Here is a 20,193-nt window from a genome sequence, read left to right on the forward strand (position 1 = left end):
GGTGCAATGTTCTGTATATGTCAATTAGGTTTAATCCATTTATCATATTATTCAAGCTCTCTTTTTTTATTGATCTTCTGCCCAGATGTTCTATCCAATGATGAGAGTGGTATACTGAAGTTTCTATAATTGTAGAGACATCTATTTCTCCCTTAAGTTTGCCAGTGTTTGCCTCATATAATTTGGGCTGTCCTGGATAGATTCTTCCTGGTGAATTGCACCTTTCATTAACATACAATGCCCTCGCAGATGTTGGCAACCATTTTGCTCCAAATGGACTTTGGTGAGGGAAGTAACTTATGCTTTATGGCCTGGTATCTGTAAGCTCCTACCCCAAATAAATACCCTTTATAAAAACCAACCAATTTCTGGTATTTTGCATCAGCACCCCTTTGGGTGACTAATACAGACAGTATAAACAACAACAAACTAGACAACTTAGATGAAAGGACAATTTCCTAGAAACACACAAACAACCTATGCTAACCCTAGAAGAAATAGAAGAACTCAACAAACCAGTCATCAAAAACCCCCCAAAAAGAAAAGCCCAGGACCACATAGCTTTACAGGTGAATTCTACCAATCATTCAAAAAAGAATTCCAATCCTATTCAAACCCTTCCAAAAAACTGAAGAGGAGGGAGTGGATATGGCTTGAGCAGTTGAGTGCCTGCCTCCTACATGGGAGGTCTCAGTGCCCCATGAACAAAACAAAAACAAGCAAGACAAATGATAAAAACCAACTCGGGAAAGCCAATGTGGTTCAGTGGTTAAGCACCAACTTCCCACATACAAGGTCCCAGGTTCAATCTCAAGCCTAAAAAAAAAAATTGAACAGGAGGAAACATACCAAACTCATTCCATGAAGTCAACATCACCCTAACACCAAAGCCAGAAAAGACACTAAAAGCAAAGAAAATTACAGACCAATCTCTCGAATATAGATGCAAAAATCCTGATCAAAATACTTTCAAACTGAATCCAACAGTGCATTAAAAGAATTATACACCATGATAAAGCAGGTTTTAACACAGGTATACAACAGTGGTTCAATGCAAGAAAATCAATATAATACACCACATTAATAAAACACAGGAGAAAAATCACATGATCATCTTAATTGATGCAGAAAAGGCATTTGACGAAATTCAGTATCCTTTCTTGATAAAAACACTCCAAAAGATAGGAACAGAATAAACCTTTCTCAACATGATAAAGGGCATATGTGAAAACCACGGTAACGTTGTAGTCAATGGTGAGACTGAAAGCTTTCCTGCTGAAATCAGGAATAAGATAAGAATGCCCACTGTCACCACTGCTCTACAATAATGTGCTAGAAGTTCTATCTAGTGAAATGGGCAAGAAAAAATAAAGAAATAAAAGGTATCCAAAAGGAAGAAGTAAAACTTTCATTGTTTGCAGATGACATTTTCCTATATACAGAAACTCCCAAAAATATACAACAGAGCTACCTGAGCTAATAAATGGGTTCAACACAGTGGCAGGATAAATATTAACAAGCAAAATTCAGTAGTGTTTCTATACACTAGTAATGAGCAATCTGTGGGGGAAGTCAGGAAAAAATTCCATTTACAATAATAACTAAATGAATCAAATATTTAGGAATAACCTTAACCAAGACATAAAGTACCTTTATTCAGAAAACTACAAAACACTGCTGTAAGAAATCAAAAAAGATCTAAATAAATGGAAGAACATTTTGTGTTCATGGACAAGAAGACTCATATGAATGAGTTCAAGTATTCATGGGGCATTGTCATGGTGGATGGAAATCCACACAATAACTGAAAGAATATCCAATTACCATCCTGGGGAGTTCTGCCATATTCCCTAATGGGATAGCAAGAATCCCCCGAGTACAGGGGCAGTGACTACTGAAAGAGGATGGACCACTAATGGCCCCTTGATACTGATGACTGTACTTATAAACCTTTTCTTTTCAAATTGAACTTAGCCTAGTAATATAGGTTACCTAAGAGTTACCTTCTGAGAATCTCGGTGCTCAAATGTGGTCTCTCTCTAAGTCAAATTCAGCATATAAATGCATTATCTTCCCCCCCAGCATGGGACATAACTCCCAGGGATGAACCACCCTGGCACCAATGGGTTACTACCAAGCACCAAATAGCAATGCAACTGGAAAAGACCTTAACCAAAAGGAAGAAAGGGTAAAGACAAATGAGTGTATATGACTCCAAGACTTCAAAATTGAGTCGGGAGGTCATTCCAGAGATTATGCTTATGCACATCTCAGCAGGATCCCATTGACTGCCACAGTAAATACTGCCTCAAAAAAATGGGGCTACTGAGGACTGCAGAGACATCCAGACACTTTAGGCAGGGAAGACAGCCCAGGAGTTTGGCACCCTGCCAGTCGGCCCTACTTTGGAATTTATGCTCCTCAGTGTGACACAGTTGGACTCAGTCATGATTTCCCTATACATGGCTCTTCTTTCCCTTCTATTTGAACCTATAGTTAGTATATCCTAGAGTTGATAGGTGCATGTCCCAGTGACTTATATCTTTGGGCTTTTCATATGCCAGTCAAGCCCTGAATCACAACAGAGTTGCAACACCTACTCTCCAGTTCACTGGACTGACCCAGGACAACTAACAAGGAGACCATCCCAAGAAACAGAAAGAGTCTGCAACTGTAAGCAAGACAAGTCCCATCTATCTGCCCCATGGGATCTAAGCCTCCTCTCAATTAGAGGTGGAGTGGGCAACACCATTGCAGCATCTTCAGGACTGGGGAATGAACAATTGACTAGAATAGACTTACTGTTTTTCTACTATAGACTTATTGTTATTCTAGCAATGGAAGAACTTATATCACCAATCTGCAGGCAGTGGCTTCTGGAAGTTTTGAGGGAAGAGAGGGAAAAATAGATGTAATATGGGGGCATTTTCAGGACATGGGAATTGTCCTAAATGACATTGCAATGACAGATACAGGCCATTATATATCTTGTCATAACTTATGAAATTGTGCGAGAGAGAGATTAAACTATAATGTAAACTATAATCCACAGTTAGTGGCAATGCTCCAATATGTGTTCACCAATTGTAACACATGTACCACACTAATGAAGGATGTTATTAATGAGGTAAAGTGTGGGAGGGCTAGAGAGTGGGGTATATGGGAATCCCCTACATTTTTTATGTAATCTAAGTATCTTTTAAATAAATAAATAAATATTACTTAGCTACAGTGGTAAAAACAGCATGGTACTGGCATAAAGACAGATATAGTGATCAATGGAATAGAATTGAGAGTTCACAAATAGAGCCTCACATCTACGGTCAAGTGAGTTTTGACAAGCCTGTCAAACCCACCCAGATGGGGCAGAACAATCTATTCAATTAAGGTGCTGGGAGAACCAGATATCCATAACCAAAAGAGGACCCTTATCTCATTCCTCTTACAAAAATTAACTCAAAATGGATCAAAAACCTAAATATAAAACCTAGTATCATAAAACTTCTAGAAGAAATTGTAGGGAAACATTTTCAATATCTTGTGTTAGGTGTTGGTTTCTTAAACTTTACACCCAAAGCACAAGCAACAAAAGAAAAAATATATAAATGGGACCTCCTCAAAAGTAAATACTTTTGTGCTTCAAATGACTTTGTTAAGAAGGTGAAAAGGCAGCCTACTCAACACGAGAAAATATTTGGAAACCACTTATCCAGTAAGGTTTGATTTCCACGTTACATTAAGGGAACATACAATTCAACAATAAAGAAACAACCTATTTAAAATGGCAAAAAACATGAGTATTTTAATGAAGAGAAAATACGAATGTCCCCAAAGCACATGAAAAGACATTCAACAACGCTAGCTATTAGGGAAATACAGATCAAAACTTAAATGAGCGAAGTGGATGTAGCTTAAGCAGTTGGGTGCCCATCTACTACACGGAAGATCCCAGGTTTGGTTTCCAGTGCCTCTTAAAGAAGATGAGTAAGACAGCAAGCTGACTCAACAGGTTGGTGTAGTGAGCTGACGCAACAAGACCAGGCAATGAGAAGATACAACAAGGAAACAATGAGGAAACACAATGAGAGATAAAAAAAGCAGGGAGAGTTGGTGGCTCAGGCGATTGGGCACCTCCCTCCCACACTGGAGGTCCCGGTTCAGTTCCCAGTGCCTCCTAAAAAGAAGACAAGCAGACACAGAGCTTAGAACAAATAGACACAGAGAGCAGACGAGCACAAACAATGAGGCGGGGGAGAAATAAATATAAATCTTAAAAAAAAAACTTAAATGAGGTATCTATCACATCTTACAAAACAGTCATTATTAAAAAGAGAAAAAGAAAACTAGAGGTATTGGAGAGGATGTGGAGAAATGGGAATGTTTATTCACTATTGGTGGGAATACTGGTACAGCCACTATGGAGGACTGTTTGGCAGTTCCTAAGGAAGTTGAATATAGACATGACACATGACCTGGCAATACCACTTCTAGGTATATACCCAGAAAAACTGATAGCAGTGACACAAACAGACATCTGCACACTGATGTGCATAGCAGTGTTATTCATGATTGCCAAAAGATGGAAATAACTCATGTGTCTATCAGTCAATGAAGGAATAAAAAAATTGTGGTATATACACGATGGAATATTATACAGCTGTAAGCAGTAATGAAGTTGTGAAGCATATGACAACAAGAATGAACCCTAGAGGATATTATGTTGAGAAGTAAACCAGTTCACAAAGGAACAATTATTGTATGATTTCACTATCATGAACTAAAAATAATGAACAAACTCATTAATAGCTAGAATATTCTCACCAGAGAATAGAATGTGGTTAGAGAATGGAAAGCTGAGGTTTCATCTGTGCAGAATTGCTAAAAAGTTTGTGAATGTTTGGAAATGAAAAGAAATGGTTAAAGCACATCACAGGATTTGTAATTAGTAGAACAAACATATGGGCATGATAGTGGGTTTCTGTTGTTATTTTTCTTTTCTGGAGTAATGAAAATAATATTGATAGAAGTGATGAATGCACAGCTTTGTGATGATACCAAATGCCACTGATTGTACATTTTAGACATACTGTATGGTTTATGAACAAAAAAAATAGGGTGATTGGTGGGAAATGCAGCAAATGTAAGATATGGACTATAGTTAGTAGTAATACTTTGATGATGATCTTTCTTAATTTGTTACAAATGTTTCAAAATAATGCAAGGTATTGTTGGTGGGATGAGGTATGGGAGCCTTGTATGATGATATGTATGTTCATTTTTTAAGTTCACAACTTTTACTATACACTTATTTCATATATGAATGATATACGTCAATAAATTTTAAATGGAAAAAAAAGATATTGGGCTATTTATGTGTATAACATTACTTTACAGTCTTACTCTCCTGATGTACCTCTTTTCTTAGTCTGTTCCTTCCCTACCACTCATCCCAAGACTATAAATGTTTGATAAGAAAATTTATATCAGATATGTGAAAAGCAAAACAAAATCTTTTTTTTCCCCATGTAAACAGTACAAATAAATAAAGGTAGATGGTGCTCAGAACTACAGCTTGTTGGATTTTGGGTTAGCAATGTAAATAAATTTATTTTGTAAAAGCTAGGCAAAGCAAGGATGGAGGTGGCAATACCACATAACTGGGGAAACAGGATAAGACCCCTACTTGACCTTATTAGGTCAATCAGGTGGCTGGATCAGTATACTTAGAGCAATATTGGCATATATTTTTCTCATTTAAATTGTTCTCAGCAATGACTGATTTGCAATGAGGGTGTACTTTTTTGTTTGTAAACCAAGAAATTAGTTCTATATTTACTTCATCTGACTTAATAAGAGCATTTTTTGCCTGAAGCTATAATGGCATATTTATTATACCTTTAAAAAATTGTTTTGTTTGTTCCAAAAATGGCATTATACCCAATTCTACATAAAAACATAAAAGAGAGATCTAATGTTTTTCTTCCTTCAGATGTTCAAAAAATGATTCAAGGTATTTTTAATTTTTTAATGGCATTAAGTACCAATTGTATATCAAGTATCAAACTGGAACATAAACAAATTTGATAGGTCAAACTGCCATTCACAATATAAGGCAGTATTTAAATATTGAATCTAAATTTTAGATGGCTTGTATAAAAAACTAAAAGCAGTATTTGTTATTTTGCTGTAAACCAAGTTAGAAGCTATTCAGACATTTCTTAAATATTAATGAGCTTTGGGACAGTTTTACCTTCCTTCAAACTGAATGTAATTTATGAATACGTGCATTTTACATGTTCAAACAATTTTTGTAAACTTTTCAGATTGCTGGTGCTTATATGCATATAAACATATCCACCATGTACATTTTGACATTAAAATGATTTTGTAAATTAAAAGAAAAGCTATTTTACAGTTCCAGGGATTATGAAAGAAATGTTACATTTTAAAAATTATGAAAATATATATTCTTGGTTTGCATTGTGAAAAAAAGGTACATATATGTCTACATGGCCTACATGTATGGTCCATCACCTCTCTCAATTCCTACCACTCTCCACCTTGATCACTCTGCTAAAGCCACTTGGACTTCTTTACTGCTACTAAAACTCCCCAGGCCTCAGGACCACTGCATTTGCTATTTCCTCTGCCCATAATGTTCTTGACCCTGCTGTGTCTTTCACTTGCTTCATCAACTTCAAGTTTTTGCTCAACTATTACTTTCTCAGTGAGGACTTACCTAATATCATATTTAAAACTTTAATACTGGTCCCTGGCACCCCCTATCCCCATCTGACATATTATGTATTTTATTGATTTATTTAATATTTTTTCACAAGAATGTAGCTCCAGTACAGCTAGCACCTTGAACAGCGCTTGGTCTTAAGAATTCAGTTTTTGTTTATAGGACTGGAAGACAGATGGAAGAAATTTTTTTTTTTTTAAGATTTATTTATTTATTTCTCTCCCTTTCCCCCTCACCCCCCACCCTGGTTGTCTGTTCTCTGTGTCTACTTGTTGCATCTTCTTCTTTGTCCGCTTCTGTTGTCAGCGGCACAGAAATTTGTGTTTCTTTTTGTTGCGTCATCTTGTTGTGTCAGCTCTCCATGTGTGCGGCGCCATTCCTGGGCAGGCTGCACTTTCTTTTGTGCTGGGCAGCTCTCCTTAAGGGTACACTCCTTGCGTGTGGGGGGTTCCCCTACAAGGGGGACACCCCTGCGTGGCACGGCGCTCCTTGCGCGCATCAGCACTGTGCATGGGCCAGCTGCACACGGGTCAAGGAGGCCCAGGGTTTGAACCGCGGACCTCCCATGCGGTAGACAGACGCCCTAACCACTGAGCCAAGTCCGCCGCCTGCAAGAAATTTTAATATTGGCTATGGCACTACCTAGGAATAAAGACTCTCTGCATTATTTCCTCATTTATAAAATTGGTAAGATATCAGTTTTACCTTCTACGTTTTGTTCATGAGAAATTCAAATGAGAATATACTATATTTCTAAGTGTTTTGTAAATTACAGGCATTATTTTATGGTTGTTAAAACTAATCAAAATGTAGTAAAAAAGGTACATTTTTAAAAGTCAATCAAAAAGTTTAAATTAGTTAATATACAGCACCAAGCCCAAATTGGATAATACATGATTTTAAGAGACAGTAAAATGATTATCCAGTTAAATGATAAATGATCTTGCACTGAACATCTGATAAGTATCTAGAGCAGGAATGGAGAATGTGACAGTTTAAATTTGCTAAAGGCTTTGCTTTCTTAAGCATGAATATTCAAAATATTGCACACAATTGGATTTACAGCAAAGTAGTAAAAAATAACTTGACATGGTCAAATCTTGCACTCAATTTTCTGAGTTTATTCTCATTTTCCAAGGAGAAAGCAAAATGGGACAGGAGTAGAGGGTATTGTGTGATATGAGAAGGTGGAAGGACCTGAGTGTGTATGAGATGTGAGAGCAAGAGAGAAACTGCCTAGAAAAAGAAGAGGCAAACATTAAAATTTTATAAGTCTCAGTTCTTCCTTATTGCTCTGGCAGGGATATCACGTAAGAGAAATGGTTGTATCAGATCTTTCAGCTTTAGGAAACTATACATTTATGAGTGTTCATAATCCTTAGTTGATATGCCTGCCAAACAATATTCTAGCCTTTTTAGAGGAATGAAAAATGCATTGTTGGATAATTGACGTTTATATTTCTCATTGTGAACTAATCACTTGGTCTCTTTTCAGTTTGGTTAATGTGAAGAAGAGAAGCTCTCAGCAACACCTAAAGGAAAGTAGATAAAAATCATGTTTCTGACCTAAAAAATCAAGTAAAAGAACCAGTAATATCTCCAAAATACTGTCTGAGACAAGAATGTGCCATTTCACCTTTGTTACCTCCAATGTCCAGCACAATGCCTTTCATATAATGAGTTCTCAAAAATATGGTAAAAGCTACAGGCTCTCTTAAACTGTCTTTTTTTCCTCCCCAAAATTGATTATATAAGTTCAGAGCTGGAAGAAATCCAAAAATAGAAATTCATCACCAGAGGGAGAGGAACACACTATCACCACATTGGTCCTCCTCCTCTTAAATGTTAGAATTTCTCTGTGATTTTCATTAGGCCTTCTTCTCATCTAATATTTTCAACCTCTACCATGGCTCCCAAATCTCTATCTCTAACCCAGAACTTAGAAGGTAAATACCATGTCTATCAACTAGTGCCTATTTCAAATGTTCTCTTATATATCTTATGATATTCACTTTTATTTTTTTAAAGATTTTATTTCTCTCCCCTTCCCCGCCCTCCCCTGCCCCCCCCGTCCCAGTTGTCTGTTCTCTGTGTCTATTTGCTGTGTGTTCTTCTTTGTCCACTTCTGTTGTCAGCGGCACGAGAATCTGGGTTTCTTTTGTTTTGTTGCGTCATCTTGTTGTCAGCTCTCCGTGTGTGCGGCACCATCCCTGGGCAGGCTGCACTTTCTTTTGCACTGGGCAGCTCTCCTTACGGGGTGCACTCCCTGTGCGTGGGGCTCCCCTCCGCAGGGCACTCCTTGCGCACGGGCCAGTTCCACACAGGTCAAGAGGCCTGGGGTTTGAACCGCGGACCTCCCATGTGGTAGATGGACGCCCTAACCACTGGGCCAAAGTCCGCTTCCCATATTCACTTTAATTAGTCCAAAACATAACTCATCTTTCCCGTCAACTTCCCAATCTGCTTTCCTGTAGTACCATCTCAGTAAATAGTACCACCATCCATTCTGCTTCTCTAGCCAGAAACCTGAGAATTTTCCTTGACTTTTTCCTTTCAACTCCAAAGCTATCTTTAGGTGAGCTAATTCTACATCCTTAATACCCTCTGAATGCATCCAATACTTTCCATTGCTACCACTAAAGTTCAAGCCACCACATTTCTTTTTTTTTTTTTTTTTTTAAGATTTTTATTTATTTCTCCCCACTTCCCCCCACTGTTTTATACTTGCTGTGCCTGTTCATCCTCCTGGCTTCTTTAGGAGGCACCAGACACTGAACTCTGGAACTCCAATGTGGGAAAGAGGCACCTAATTTCTTGAGCCACCTCTGCTCTCTGCTTTGTTGGGTCTTTCATTACGCTTTTTTCTTCTTGTATCTCTTATTGCACCATCTTGTTGAGTGAGCTGAGCCTGCCCATTACATCAGCTCACTGTCTTGCTCGTCCTCTTTAAGAGGCACCAGGAACCTCTGTTCATTTTGTTGCGTCTCTCATTATGTTTCTCTTCTCGTGTCTCTTGCTGCATCATCTTATTGTGTCAGCTTGACGTACCTGCCCGTCACACCAGCTCGCTGTCTTCTTGAGGTAGAACGAACCAAACCTGGGACCTCCCATGTGGTAGGCGGGATCTTAATCACTTGAGCCACATTCATTTCCCAACCACCATATTTCTAACCTGTCCTTTAGCAACAATGATCTTTTATCTGGTGTCTAGCATCCAGCCTATCCATTCTTCATAGTAGACAAAGTTTTTTTTTTTGTACAAATCTGATCTCCCCTGCTTAAATTTCCTTAATGGCTTACCATAACTTTCGTATAAAATCAGAAATACTTAACATGGTATATAAGATTTTAAAAATCTGGTTAAAAAATAAAGAAAAAAAAATCTGGTTGGTAGGCAGCAGTGTCAAAAATGGCCACCAATGATTCCTACCTTCTGATATTCACTCTTGTATAATCTCCCTCCCCTTAAGTATAGGCTGGCCTTGGCAACCTTCTAAGAAATAAAATACAGCAGAAATGAAGGGATGTCACTTTCAAGATTAGATTATAAGAAACTAACTTCCACCTTTGGTGCATAGTGTCAGGTGTACTCTTTGCTTGACCAAGGGAAACCAGCCACTGTGTATTGAGGCAGTGTGTGACAAAGGCCTGACAACCACCACCATGAGCCTGGAAACAGATTTCCCCTCACTGACACCCAAGTTGAGCCTTGACTACAGCCTAATAGACGTTCTGATAGAAGCACTTATCTAAGCCACAGCTGGATTCCTGAACCATAGAAACTGTGAAATAAAAGGATTTGTTGAGAAGGCTGAAACCTTATCACCTAGTCACCAGAAGCTTCTGTAGGGTCAGCAGCATGAGAGACCAGCCACAGCACAATTTTGGAGCCAGCCAGCCCACTGTGTGCCCCACCACCGGCTGAGCTCTCACCTGTGTCCCCCAGGTGGTTTGAGAGGATCTGGGGACCGCCTAGACAGCAACCCCACCAGACACAAAAGACTGGGCTGGCCCCACGCCGCAACCAGGTGGCATCAAGAGCTAACTTTCCTGAAAAAATAGTAGATAATCTAGCTGATATTTACAGCAACATTATGGTTGGGCTAGTGTTGGAAGTGGAAGTAGATATATCCACAAGATGGTGGTGAGCATAGGATGGAACCCATACAACAAGAATACAAAAAAGACCATGGAAACTCATATTATGCATACCTTCAAAGAGGATTTTGATGGGGAAATCCTCAGTATGGCCAATGTTGGCTATCTCAGACCAGAAAAGAACTTTGATTCTTTAGAGTTATTTATTTCCACAATCCAAAGTGATACCTGAGGAAGGTAAGAAATAACTAGAATTTCCAGAACCTTTGAATCTCAAAAGAAGACAATTTCTTCTAGGTTCCTAAAAGCAAAATGAATGGCCACTGCTGAAAAGTCATCTTACTTATTCATTCACTATACTCTTGTACTCCATTGTTCATAACTATATAGTCTCATGATGGTCACATTTTAAAAATTAACCATTTTCCTACAGTAGTCAATTAGTTTAAACAGTACAGTATAATTACTATCTTATGCTTCAATTATTAAATTAAACCCATCATACCACAGTACTAAAAAGATTCATTTAAAAATCAAGATTCCTTTTAATGTAATATTTTTATTAAAACTCTTTCAAAGCTTTCTAAAATCTACCACTAGAAAGCTCTTAAGTTTCTTATGACAGAAATAAAATGTATAAAAGGCACATCATTAGTCTGAGATGAAATATATGATTCTAATGACAAAATACCAGTAAATATATACTTGTATAGCATGTGCTGCTGAACAGAAAAGGCTTATAGAAAAGTATGCATTAAACAGAAGTTTGGGAGTTTATCATAAACCTAAGAAGAAAAATCCAGACTTCATATTTTCGATAACTGTGCATTAGTTTTTTGCAGTAATGTATTTTATTATAGACATGAAGACTTGTGAAATTTCATTTCAGTCATTTCCTTCATGAGGTGAAATCACCGTAGTCTGTTCCATTTCTGTATAGACCTGCCTCAATTCTAAACGTTCAGACTCCCTCCTTCCACTTTTTTGTTTGTATCTGAAGACAAAGAAAAATAAGTGTTTCAAATCTGTAGTTCTCATTTTTGTGTTGGATAACACTTTTCTCCTTTTCAAGAGGAGCTAATTTTTGTTCTTCACATTTTTCTTGATTGGTTCTTTTTTCCTTTAAATGATTGTCAGTGTCAAGTTTTTAATTTTTTTTTTTTTTCCATTTAGAATGGCTTACAACTGTACACTTATAGGGGAATGAGTCTATCTTTACCATTTCATCCTTTCACTATATGAACAGTGACTGTCATGTATAACTGCAATGTACTTTTAGGGAAAAAAAAAACTTCATTAGGTTTCTTCAATATTTAATTGAACACATAGCAGTTCATTTATGTATACCAGTTTCTTAAAGAACATAAAATGCTTGGGATTCCCTCCTCTAAAAATATTTAAGAGCCAATTAATCTATGAAAGAGCTAGAAAGTTATTTACTTTTCATGTTATTATGCTCTTGAGAAAATATGAACTCTGTAGTTTGTTTAATGCCAGTATACAGTGCCTGTGTTTAAAATAATAATAAAAAATAAAATAAAGAGTACCTGTAGTTTGGAGAGAAAGCATAAAATAATGAAGTTCTAGTTAAATAATATTCTTCTCATGCATTTCTCTTCCTGTTAACTATTTTGGCTATTTGAGTCTTTTTTGTTTATATTGGCAGAAATTTGAGATTGTCATTTGGAAAATTAAGGTTACAGATTTCTTTGGGCTCCTGAAATAGTACATTGCATCATTGTTTACTTTAGCACCAGAGTTGCAGGAAAGGAGGGACAATATATGGAAGGTAATTTTAAAGATGAAAACAACTAACTATAAATCAGTTTTCCCAACCTGCATAAATGAATCAGAATAAAGTATATAGTATATAGGATTGGGGGGAAACATGAATAAATTAATTTGGTTGTATTTTACTTTACAGTGTATGACTTTGTGGCAAGTAAAAGTTTTGTCACATTTCTCATTTCTTTATAAAATACTTAGAAAACATAATTTAATGCTAGAAATAAAATACTTGAATAAATGCCTCCATTATGAAGCAGAGTTAAACATGTAAAGTGTAAAAACAGATGTGCATTTATTTTAATTGCTTGCTGCTAATTATGTCCTCAAAATACATGAAAGTTCTTTGATATTTTATTTTTGCCTTGTGTTTTTTTTAAATAGCCATTGTTTTTGAAGATCAGACAGTGAGCTGATTAGAGGTTAGGACATAGTATTGACATTTTCAAAAAGTTTTACATGAAGTATTTATGTATTTTAAGAAATTACAGTAGTATCATTTTGATTAGTCTGAATGTTTCCAGGCACTGAAACAAATCTTGATTAAATGAAGAAAAAATATATACATTTGTTGTTACAAGCCATTAAGTTTGTGAGTAATAGGTCATGAAGTAATAGATAACTAAAACACTGCTGCTTGCCTTACTTTTCAGCTTATTTCAGTTTATTTTCCTTCTCCAGGCTTCAGCCAAACTTTCAACTACTCAAAAATACTACCTTTTCTTATCTAAAGGCCTGCGTCAGGTTACTGTCCTAATGGAATACTCTTTTGTCCCATCTTCCCTGTATCTAATTAACTTCTAATCATCTTTTAGATTTCATATCTGACTGCTCACACCTCTCACCTCCCTCTTTTCAAAACCATATTAGGGGGGAGTAGATGTGACTCAAGCAGTTGAGCACCCACCTCCCACATGGGAGGTCCAGGTTCAGTTCCTGGTAACTCCCAACGAAAACAAACAATGAGCAGATAAGGAACAAAAATAATGAGCAAACAACAAGCAAAAAACCAAAAAACCAAGTTAGGTACACTTGTACTTTCTTTTTTCCCCTAAGATTCATACTCATTATATTTGTTTAGTGACTGTCCTCCCCTTTAGTCTGTAAGATCAAGGACTAGAGCAGAGAACGGAATCTGGCACACAGTTAAATGTTCAGTAAGAATTTGTGAGGGGAGCAGATGTAGCTCAAGTGGTTGAGCACCTGCTTCCTATGTACAAGGTCCTGGGTTCAATCTCTGGTACCTTCTAAAAAAAAAAAACTCATGGAAGATAAATGTCCAGAGATGCATGTTTTATAATACAGATTTAAAAAAATAGAAAAACAAAATCTCTCAGCAACTCAGAAGTAGTCCGAAATTTTTGGATACTTTAAAGGAATAAATATTTTCAACTCAACTTATCCCCATTGCGTTGAGTGAAAGCCCTAGGAAAAAGGAAAACAGAAACAATGAGGGATATGAAAAAGCGTGAATAACTGGTAAACTGGTATGATACATAGCTCAACTCCCTGAAAATTCAATATACCTAGAGGATGGAAAGAATTTTCATTATTGCCGGTGGCTCAGATTGTAATTTTATTTCTTACATTCTTTCTAGTCCCTCCTGGTACTGATTTTTCCATCATTGTTCTATCTTGCTTCCTTGGTTTAAGTGGCTATATGAACCTCCTGGGCTCTGCCTGCCATAAATCCAACATTTTTCTGTGTGACCTTTCACTCATTATTTAACCTTATTCAATTTCCTCTTCTAAAAAATAAAAGGGAGTTAAAATAAAGTACTTAATTCATTGGGGGTAGATATGATTAAATGCAATGCTTAAACACAGGGCTTAGCATATAGTTGGCCCTTCATAAATGTTAATTATCATTTGAACTAAGTTCACCTCACTATAATGAGACTTTAAACTCACCAACGTTCTCATTTGGAAACCTGAGTTTAGCTAGATTTATATTTAGTATTCCTCCCATCTCCTGCCTGCATGATCTTAAGTTATCTCCCTTAGGCTATAAGCTCTTGGCAAGAAAAAGATCACACCTCATTCCCAGTAATAACTCAGAACATAGCAGGTGGCCAAAATGTGTATTTTAGTGTTTAAAATAATAAAGATTTCATTCAAGTAAAATATATCATATGCACCAGTACCCACCAGTACTCTGCATCCCTTTTCAGGGCTATAACCAAGTCTATAGCAAATGCCAGAATGTGGACGATAATCCGGGACCCCGACATGCTTCCTTGACATTATGCAAATAAAACAAAGCAACTAAGAAATCATTATTTTTTAAAAAGAGACCTAAATAGATCAAAATCTATCCTTCGGAGACCGTATTGAACAGTCAGGTAGACTGACAGCTAGCCTCAAGGGCTTTTCGCGCACCTGGCATTCACTGAACGTGAAGAGTCAATGATCCCACCCTCACGCCGCCTGTTTTCCCAGAGCAGAGGCTCACGAAAATGGGAGGACCGCGTTTCGGGCACACTTGACCCTGAGTTCCTTCCTCAATTCACCACATCCCCTAAAGTGGCGCGGGGCCTTCAAGCTCGGGGAAGGCGGGGGCTGGGGAGAGTGGCGGGAGGGAGCCTGAAGCCAGCCGGTGGGGACGGGGGAGAAGCGGGCGCCAGACTGCAAGGGTACCTTGGAACTATGGAGTCGCCAGGCGCCGCCCCGACCGCGGCAGCCCGCAGCCGCCACTGGGAGCCCAAGTCCCAGGGCGGTGCCTCGTCCCGAAGAAAGGAAGTGCCACAGTCGCACAACCAACGCCATGACCTAGCCTCGCGGGCCTCACCCTTCACCCCTTGAGGTCGCTACGCAGCAGGACGGAACGAAAGACGCCGACGTCCTCCGGTGAGGTCTGCTCCCGCGGGCTTCCGGCCGATTCCGACTTCCGGCCGGAGGTTCTGGGGGCGGGAAATAGCCGTTGGGAAGGGATGTTTGTGGCCCTTCCACGCCTTCGCCGAGTGGACTGCGCTTGTTTAATACTTCTGGCAATTGCTGCTGCTGTTCCTGGGGACGTTTCTTGTTCATTTTTTTCTAGGGGAGGGAAACTGCAAAGTTCTTTCATAAATATATAAGTACATCATATTTATACCTAGTGTTATGTTTGTGCTGAGCATTGTCTATGTATATATAATCAGCTATTCATTTACCCTTCTCTGAGGGCCCTGATCACTGTGCTTGCCTTTATGTGCAGCCTCTGATCCCCTTAGCTCATCATACAGACTATATCCTATTCACTGCTAAAATGCCTTCCATTCTTAGAGAATGTCAGCTTCTTGCAGAAGTTTCTAAGCCGTTTTAATTCATGCATCAAACATTTTTAGAGTATCAGCCAAGCACAGAATTCTAGGCATTTAAATTCCTGCCCTACAACCCAACCCACAATACTGAGGGTGATACAAAAGTAAATAAGATAAAAAACAGTGATGAGATTTTTTAAAACCGTAGAACAGAACAATACAGTGAATTCTAATGTAATCTATAGACTATAGTTAATAGTATAATTATAATATTGTTTTATCAATTGTGACAAAGTTATCACACTAATGAAAAGTGTTGATAATAAGGAAACATTGTGTCTATGAGGGGGAGGAGGAGAGGTATGGGAAACTGTACTTTCTGCATGATTTTTGTAAATCCACAACTTCTTCCATTAAAGAAAAGAGAAAACCTTCTCAAAAATCTAATGAAAAATCAAACAAACAAAAAAGTGCTGAAGTTATGTCCTGAGATTATATAAACCAAGAGAGGGAAATAATACTCCAGTACCAGAGAGTCAGGGAATGAAGTGAAGTTTGAGCCAAGATGGGAATAGGAGTCAATTTTTAAGAGAAAATATAAATGATCAGATTTGTGTTTTAGGAATTTCACTCTGTGAGCAATGCTGAGAATGGGATGCAAAGAACTCTTTGCAATTGGTTTACTGTTTCTGTTACCCAAGACTCAATTAAATTAGTGATAGTCTGGAAGAAGAGCAGAGGCTTTAAGCGTCACTAAGGAAGTGGAATTGACCATAACCGATAACCCATTAGATGTGGCAAGTGCAAGGAAGGAGTCAAGGATTACATGCAGGTTTCTGGTTTGGATGACTGTGCTGATGGTGATGATTCACCATTTTTGGCTGCCCAATAAATGAACACTCTTCTCAGTTTAGAGAATTCTCCAACTGATGAGACCTGGGAGGATGCAGAACCTGCTTCCCAGTGTAGAAATTGAGAACAATGTATACTCATTTTCTCAGCCAACTTTACAGTTAGGGGGCAGATATGTGACCTAAGCTGTTATCTATCAGAGGCACCTGTCCCAGGTTTTGAATGTAGAGCTAGTGATTCAAAGGAGCAGGGATAGAATCTTCTCAAGCACTGACAGTGGTGGCAGCTGTATTTCCCAGGATCCAGTACTGTAGTGCCACATGAAGCTTCCGTGTTTAGTGCTCATCAGCAGGAGCAGTGGTGCCCTCACTGGCCAGTTCCCTGGTATGGTTTGGTTATGACTAGCTTTTTTCATTCCAAGCCTGTATCTTCAAACTTTCTGGCAAATTTGGGAGCTGCACCATATCATATTTCTCTCTCTCTCTCTCTCCCCCCCCCTTCCCTCCCTCCCTTTCTATATACACACACACACATACATTTTTTTTCTCTTTAAATTTGCCTGTCTCAGTTTCTGTTGCTTGCAACTGAGAACCTAAATCACACTCAAAAATAGGAAACATAGAAAGATTAGCAGGTATTGAAGGAAGAAGATGATGGATTCAGTTTGGAACATAATGAGTTTGAGGTAAGAAGATAGAATAGTGTAGGGTCTGAAGTCAGACTGCCTAGTTTTATCCTGGCTCCATTACTTACTATGTGATCCTAGGCAGTCACTTAAGTTCTTTGTGATTCAGTTTTCTCCTCTGGAAAATGGTGAAGCCTAACAAACATTATCTCAGCCAAGTAATCAAGATTTTGGTGGTGTGAAGCTGTGTGTACTACCCCAGAAAAACATGCCCTTACTCCATTCCTGGGTGTATGACCCCCTGGTAAGTAGAGCCTTTTGATGAGATTACTTCAAATTTGTGGCCCACTTTTATCAGGATTGGTCTTAATCCTATTGTTGGAGCTCTTTATAAGCAGAATGAAATTCAGACAAAGAAAAAGTCAGAGGAAGCAAGAAGCTGAAGATCAGTGGAATTGGGAAGAGAAGGAAGAGGTCGCACGTACATTGCCACATGACTGAGAAGTCAAGAAGCAAAGATCCCCAGAACACCGGTTTTGGGTTCACAAGCCTTGATGATGTCTTGATTTTTACTTTTTCCTAGCTTCAAAACCATGAGCTAATTAACTCGCATTGTTTAAGCCAACTTGTGCGGTTTTTTCTTGAGCTACCAAAGAAACTAAACCATTGTAGATCAGGTTGATTTTATGTACCCTTGATATGATGTGATGAAATGACATGCTCTGATCCTTCTCCCCAGAAACCATAATACCAGTCTGATGATAAGGAAAACATTAGACAAATCCTAATTGAGGGACATTCTACAAAAAGCACCCCTCAAAACTGTAAAGGGCATTAAAAATGCAGAAAGTCTGAGAAACTGTCATAGCCAGTTGGTTTTGGACTTCCAGCCCCCAAAACTGCGAAATAACAAATTCCCATGGCTTATACCAATCAATCTGTGGTGTTTGTTATATCAGACCTGGCAAACTAAAACGAGGTTCAATTTCATTCTTTTTTGCATGTGGCTATTCAGTTCTCTAAGCACTATTTGTTGAAGAGATTATTCTTTCCCCATTGAGTAGAATTGACACCCGCATTGCAAAACAAATTACTGAGATATATGGTTTTATTTCTGAATTCTCAATTCTATTCCATTTATTTATATGTCTATCTTTATACTAATACCACACAGGTATTAGCGTAATTGTACTCTTATTTTTTATTTTTATTTTTTTAATTTATTTTTCTCCCCTTCCACACCACCATTGTCTGCTCTCTTGTGTCCATTCACTGTGTGTTCTTCTTTGTCTGCTTCTTGGCAGCACCAGGAATCTGTGTCTCTTTTTGTTTTGTTATCTTGCTGCAGCAGCTCTCCATGTGTGTGGCGCCACTCCTGGACAGGCTGCGCTTTCTTCGCATGGGGCGGTTCTCCTTGCAGGGTGCACTCCTTGCCATGGGGCTCCCCTATGTGGGATGGCACTCCTTGCATGTGGCAGCACTGTGCGTGGGCCAGCTCACCACATGGGCCAGAAGGCCCTGGGTTTGAGCCCTGGGCCTCCTATATGGTAGGCAGATGTTCTATCAGTTGAGCCACATCCGCTTCCCCGTAATTGTACTCTTAATGATAGTCCATAGCGTTCGTTAGAGTTCACTCTTTGTGTTGTACAGTCCTATAGTTGTTTTTTTTTTTTAATTTTTATTTTAGAAACATATATACCACCTAAAATTTCCACTTCTAACTACATTCAGATATATAATTCAGTGGTGTTAATTTCATTCACAATGTTCTGTTACTATCACCGCTATACATTACCCAAACTTTTCCAACACCCAAGAAACTCTGTACCTTATTAATGGGGGAATTAACTTCCCATTCCCTACCCCTACTCCAGCCCATGGTAACCTGTATTCTAGGAGGTTTGAAATCTGAAAGTTGAGTCCTCCATTTTGTTCTTCTATTTCAAGATGGTTTGGGCTATTTAAAGCCCCTTGCCATTTCTTATGAGCTTGATCAATGGCCTTTCCATTTCTGCATAAAAGGCTGCTTGGATTTTAATTGGGCTTGGCTTAGATCAGGCTAGAAGGAATGAGTGGTCAGAATTTGGATAGAAAGCTGACAGGATTTACTGACAGTGTAGACCAGATGTGGCATAAGAGAGAAGAGAGTCTAAGATGATTCCAAGTGTTTTGGCCCAAGTAACTGTGCTTTGCCATTAACTGAGATAGGGAAGCCTGTGGGAGGGATAGCTTGGAGAAAAAGATCAGGAGCTTTTGTTGGTCTATGACAGATTTGAAAGGCTTAGACATCCATGATGGCTCCCAGTGATCCTCATCTCCTGATATTCACTCCTTTGTGGAGTATCTTTCCACATTAAATCAAGCTGGCATGTCTGATCAATAGAATAATGCAAAAGTGATGCTCTGTCACTTCTGAAGCTAAGTCCCAAAAGTCATAGCAACTTCTTCCTTGGTCTCTTGGTTTGTTTGCCCTGGATGAAGTCAGCAGCCATGCCATGAGGACACTCAAGCACAAGGACACTCTTGTGCTAGGGCCCAAATGGGGAAGAACTGAGGTCTCCCACCAACAAACAGGATCAGTTTACCTGCCATGTGATTGAACAACTTTGGAAGTGAACCATTCAGTAATTTCAGGCCACAAAATTACTGAAATTTCATGAGAGGCAATGAATCAGAATAGCCCAAGAAAGCTATTTCCAAATTCCTGAACCACAGAAACTGTAAAAATAATATGATTATTGCTGTTTTAAGCCACTAAATTTGGGGTAGTTTGTTTTGTAGCAACAGATAACTAACACTAACATGGCCTGTGCATGAATTCAAACTTATCTTATTCTATATCCAAGTAT

General features: G+C 38.4%; 2 protein-coding genes across 9 annotated transcripts in view; one reads left to right on the plus strand and one right to left on the minus strand.

Moving 5' to 3' along the window:
• The window catches only part of RMDN1 (regulator of microtubule dynamics 1), a 63,918-nt gene extending 48,523 nt beyond the window's left edge, over positions 1-15,395 (minus strand). For 7 of the 8 annotated variants that reach the window (XR_011645645.1, XM_004474750.5, XM_004474749.5 and 4 more), the window contains exon 1: positions 15,266-15,395. Coding sequence is in view for 6 of the 8 variants with exons in the window: in XM_004474750.5 (XP_004474807.1) it covers positions 15,266-15,394 (129 nt within the window). In the remaining 2 variants the exon portion in view is untranslated. Of the gene's footprint in view, positions 1-10,957; positions 11,072-15,265 lie in introns of all 8 variants that reach the window. The other variant, XM_071207893.1, reaches the window with a different exon arrangement.
• Positions 15,174-20,193, plus strand: part of CPNE3 (copine 3) — a 72,361-nt gene continuing 67,341 nt past the window's right edge. Inside the window, exon 1 of the mRNA XM_058275694.2 lies at positions 15,174-15,475. The gene's annotated coding sequence lies outside the window, so the exon portion shown is untranslated. The remainder of the gene's footprint in view (positions 15,476-20,193) is intronic.

Source organism: Dasypus novemcinctus, chromosome 14 (assembly GCF_030445035.2).
Source record: "Dasypus novemcinctus isolate mDasNov1 chromosome 14, mDasNov1.1.hap2, whole genome shotgun sequence".
Lineage (NCBI taxonomy): Eukaryota > Metazoa > Chordata > Mammalia > Cingulata > Dasypodidae > Dasypus > Dasypus novemcinctus.